Source organism: Austrofundulus limnaeus, unplaced genomic scaffold (genome assembly GCF_001266775.1).
Source record: "Austrofundulus limnaeus strain Quisiro unplaced genomic scaffold, Austrofundulus_limnaeus-1.0 Scaffold36, whole genome shotgun sequence".
Taxonomy (NCBI): Eukaryota; Metazoa; Chordata; class Actinopteri; order Cyprinodontiformes; family Rivulidae; genus Austrofundulus; species Austrofundulus limnaeus.
Genome location: NW_013952438.1, coordinates 1,392,294 through 1,396,439, shown reverse-complemented (window position 1 = coordinate 1,396,439; position 4,146 = coordinate 1,392,294). Strand labels below are relative to the sequence as shown.

Here is a 4,146-nt window from a genome sequence, read left to right as displayed (position 1 = left end):
GTGTCTGAGTTCATTAACAACATCATGAACATTAGCCATTTGTCACACGGTTTCATCCAGACATGCATAGATTTTCTTTTCTGGATCTCTGACAGACGGACTTCAATCTCTGAACTCGTAAAGTTTTTATTTTTTCAGTTTTCGCTGTAATTTCTCATGAATGAACACTTGGATCTGAGGTAGGAAACACAGCCTTACATGGTGTTTTTGGGGTGGTAATTATGCTAATCTCCTCTCGCGTGCACGAGCAGCTGGATAGGACAGGTGTAAATTACGCAGCTCATTTACGCACGTTTCCTGAAGATAGAAGCGTTTGTTGAATCTGACGTGACATGTTCGTACGAACCCTTTGTACGAACAAAAGTAGGAGAAATTTAGGATAAGAATATGAACATGTTCTTGCATGAGGCCCATTGATTCTCAACCCTGGTCCACAAGGACTCCTTTCCTGCATGTTTAGATGTTTCACTGATTTGGACACACCTGGTTTGAATGAATGAGTGATTAACAATCTTCTGAAGACCTGCTGAATAGCAGGGAAACAAATAAAACATGCTGGAAAGGGGTCCTTGAGGACCAGGGTTTGGCAGCCCTGCAAGTTTAGAGTCACTGTTGAGGGACCAAAGAGCCGCAGGTTGCAGACCCCTGGTCTAGACTAAGGTTTAAGTCAGTCGACAGGAAATTCAGAACTAAATGTCCACACAACTAGAATCTCTGTTTCATTTGAATCTCTTCAGATGTTCAACCCGACATTGTTACCACCAGCCTCAGAAGGTCCTCCTTGTCCTGATGGCTCTCAGTCCGGGGAGGTAACGCTCATCAGTTTCTTTTTAAGATTTGCTATAGATGCTCTTCATGCCTCCAGTGAAGCTTGACAACTATCAGCCTGCCTGTCAACTTAAAATCTTCCATCTGTCTCATGCTCAGTGCCTGAAAAGTTACTACTCTTTCTCTTACTTTGGATATAGTTCAGACTGCCCCTTCTGCCAAGAACCACAATTTTCTAATGCTCATTTCTTTTTTTATTCTAAACTGTTGAATAGTGGAAATGGATTTAATCAAGTGCATGAAAGATTATTAATATGGGTTTGTGGTTCTCTATTTTTTGTTTCCCCTCCTACTTTTTTTTTTCTTCTTTAGCTGTCACGTTCTAGCTCAATGAGTTCTTTATCACGTGAAGTGAGTCAGCATTTAAACCAGGTATTTCTAGTCGGGCGTCAAATAATTCATTCTCATCCCGTCCCGCTTTTTTTCCCAGGGTAGTTTATCACTTCTCTTTATTGTTTACATCCCAAAGCTTTGCTGTGCATCACATCCATGTCTGCCTGCTCAGCCACCAGCTGTTTCCAGCATTTACAACTGAACTCTGGATCTGTTCAACAAATAAATAAAATAAGCCAAACAGAATGAGATTGTTCTTTTAGTTGATTCATTCTATGGCTCTGAGTTGTTGCTGAAAACGGATGTTTTGAGTTTTCTGTTTTTGCCACTGAGTTTTCATGTGTTTAAATGATGTATTAAAACAACTTTGATCCAAGGTTTAGACTCTGATAATCGTAGTGATCATTTGTCAGTGAACTGTAGCTGACTTGGTGTAAGATTTTTTTAGTTTGAAGTTAAAAGTACAATAGTACCATCAGCTATTTTTTATGTTAATTTGCTAAGTGAATGTTGTGAACATGCTGGAGACAGTTGCAATGATGCTTCCCTTACAAGTTGTTTCACTTAATTAGCATGTTGCTAACCTGACAGCTTGCATGGCAACTAAACCATAAGTGTTTTTTGTAGCAGTTCCTCAAAATGACGCCATTCAGCATTGCTTTTTCCGCTTTTGCCTCTTTTTTTTTTTTTTTACCCCAAAAGGCACGATCACAATCTTTTTTTACGTGCTGTAAAGTTACATTAATATATAAAACACTGCTTAACATCCACTTCTCATTGGACAGAGTCATCCTGCCCAGGGACCTGCACCAACTGGAGGCGTCACTTTTTATAACCCTGCACAGTTTGCACAGGTGTGCTCATGTAACAGGAAGCTTTCGTTCAGTTGCTCGTAATTTTTCTTCTCGGTCACGTTATGACTTTCTCTTTTTAATTGTGCTTTTTCCAGACAAGTGCACCATCAGGAGGTGGACCGCGGTCCGGCCGTTTAGGCGGCCAGCGCCAGTACCCAGTATTGAAGTAAACGTCTGAGGAAAAAACTGTCAACGGCTTTTGTTGGACAAACCGAGTCTGTCTAGGAGGAAATGAAGCACATGGACATGCTGCTCTCTGTCTTAAGGACTCGTCTTTTTGCCTTTACATAAGAGGAGCTTCATCCCATTTTGTTGGTCTTCGTCCAACTGCTAAACCACTTTTTCTTTTTTAGCCCAGTGTCACTGGTGTATCCTTTAAGGGCTTATTCCTGCAACCAATCAGGAAACATAGTTGAAGAAGAAATTTTATCATGATTATCCATGATACACAAACTGCATGTTGGCAAAATTTAGTGTACAATAAATGTGTTGCTATACTAAAGCTGCCAGCGTCCCCTTAAAATTAACAAACACTGTTAGAAAGATCATCGTCCCATGTCTGGTTTTACGCTTCTGTTTGTCTGAGGTGCAGATGCCTGATTGGGTGTGTGAAGGATGGAAAGCAAAGTAGCACCTTTTATTTTCATAATGTAGACTTTGTATGTGCAGCTTTTTTGTTTCTGTTATCTGGAGGTGGCGATTTGTGTCAATAGTGCTTTGTGATGCCGTGTTTAGCCTTTTATTTTGTCGCCCTCCAAGAAAGGAAGCATGTTAGACGAGACGGAAATGTTTTAGGATGCTGCTTATTTCAGGTATTTATTTAAATGTCCTTTTTTCCCTCCCCACATTAACTATCCACTGTTAGACATGTCAGGTCTTTGTCCACATTTGTCTCAAACCTTTGAGCATAGACGAGTGAAGCAATGGTCAGAATAGCAGAAGCCAGGATTAAAGATGAATTTTTAAATGATAGAGAAAAAGAAGCTATCCAAATATTTGTATATCAGATTGAATGTATTTACAAAATGTGTGAGAGTTTGTGTGTGAAAAACTAATTTTTTCAAGTAGGCTTTGACAAAAAAATAATTGCATTTATGATTTAAGAAATTGCAATCATTCTAATTATTTGTATTGGCTGCTTCTGCATACAAATAAACCTTTAAATTGTAAACAGTTATTTTTATTTATTTTGTCATTCACTCTCATTTAATCATTTTATGTTAACTTTGCAAACATTAGTTTTATTTTAAAAATCAGGTTTAGTTTCATTAGTTGGGTTCTGTAGCATTACTGATGAACATAAAGGATGGAAACAAATAGTAAATCTATTTTTGCTTTCTGTAGAACTTGGAAAACGATGTCTAATGGTGTCACTTAACATATTTCACCTTGTTTTAAGAGCAAATTCAGTTTTTTGAAGGTAACTGTTGAATGTGACATGGATTTTGCTGTTCCACTTTTGTTTCCCTGCTTTAAGCTAATTTTAGTTGTTCAAATTCAACTTGCATTAATAGTTCAGCATTTCATTTCAACTTATCTTCAGCAATAAGCATACTTAATGTAATTTTTCTAGTTTTTCTCTTACTCAAAACACAGTTCTTTTAAAACTGTGAAAATACATAGATTTTAAGAATTAAATTCAAAAGGCAAGATGTGATGAAAGGTAAAAGTGAATGCTGACAATGACTATTTCTTATTATTGCTAATGTAATGTGGACTGATGGTTTATTATTTGCACGTCTAAAAATATGGGATCTTTTATGAACCAACTTCAGTTATACATGTCATCTAATATGTAATAAAAAAATGCTAAACCAATCAGAATTTGACCATCAGTTGTGGGAGGTAAACCAATTGATTTTATTTTGTTGAATTTCAAGATCTAAATGGTAAATGATAAGAGAAGTAAATGAAAAAGATGTTTTTTTAAACCCATTTATTCATGTGAGGTCACATTTTTAAATCTCAGCTTCTTGTGAATATACCAGTGGGTTTTAATGAATGTAACAGAAAACTAATCAGTTTCCAGTGTTTTCCACAAAATTTCATTTAGATCATCTGGCTCATAAAGACACTAACAGTTCTACAATGTATGTGCAAAACCAATCAAAATATATCCTGTGTTTTATAT

At 36.9% G+C, this 4,146-nt stretch overlaps 1 protein-coding gene across 3 annotated transcripts in view; it reads left to right on the top strand.

The window, feature by feature from the left end:
• Positions 1-3,192, top strand: part of sec16a (SEC16 homolog A, endoplasmic reticulum export factor) — a 21,149-nt gene extending 17,957 nt beyond the window's left edge. For 2 of the 3 annotated variants that reach the window (XM_014006535.1, XM_014006533.1), the window contains 4 exons: positions 738-809; positions 1,141-1,200; positions 1,947-2,015; positions 2,111-3,192. In XM_014006535.1, coding sequence (XP_013861989.1) covers positions 738-809; positions 1,141-1,200; positions 1,947-2,015; positions 2,111-2,185 — 276 coding nt within the window. In that variant the 3' untranslated portion in view covers positions 2,186-3,192. The remainder of the gene's footprint in view (positions 1-737; positions 810-1,140; positions 1,201-1,946; positions 2,016-2,110) is intronic. The other variant, XM_014006534.1, reaches the window with a different exon arrangement.
• The last annotated feature ends 954 nt before the right edge of the window (positions 3,193-4,146 follow it).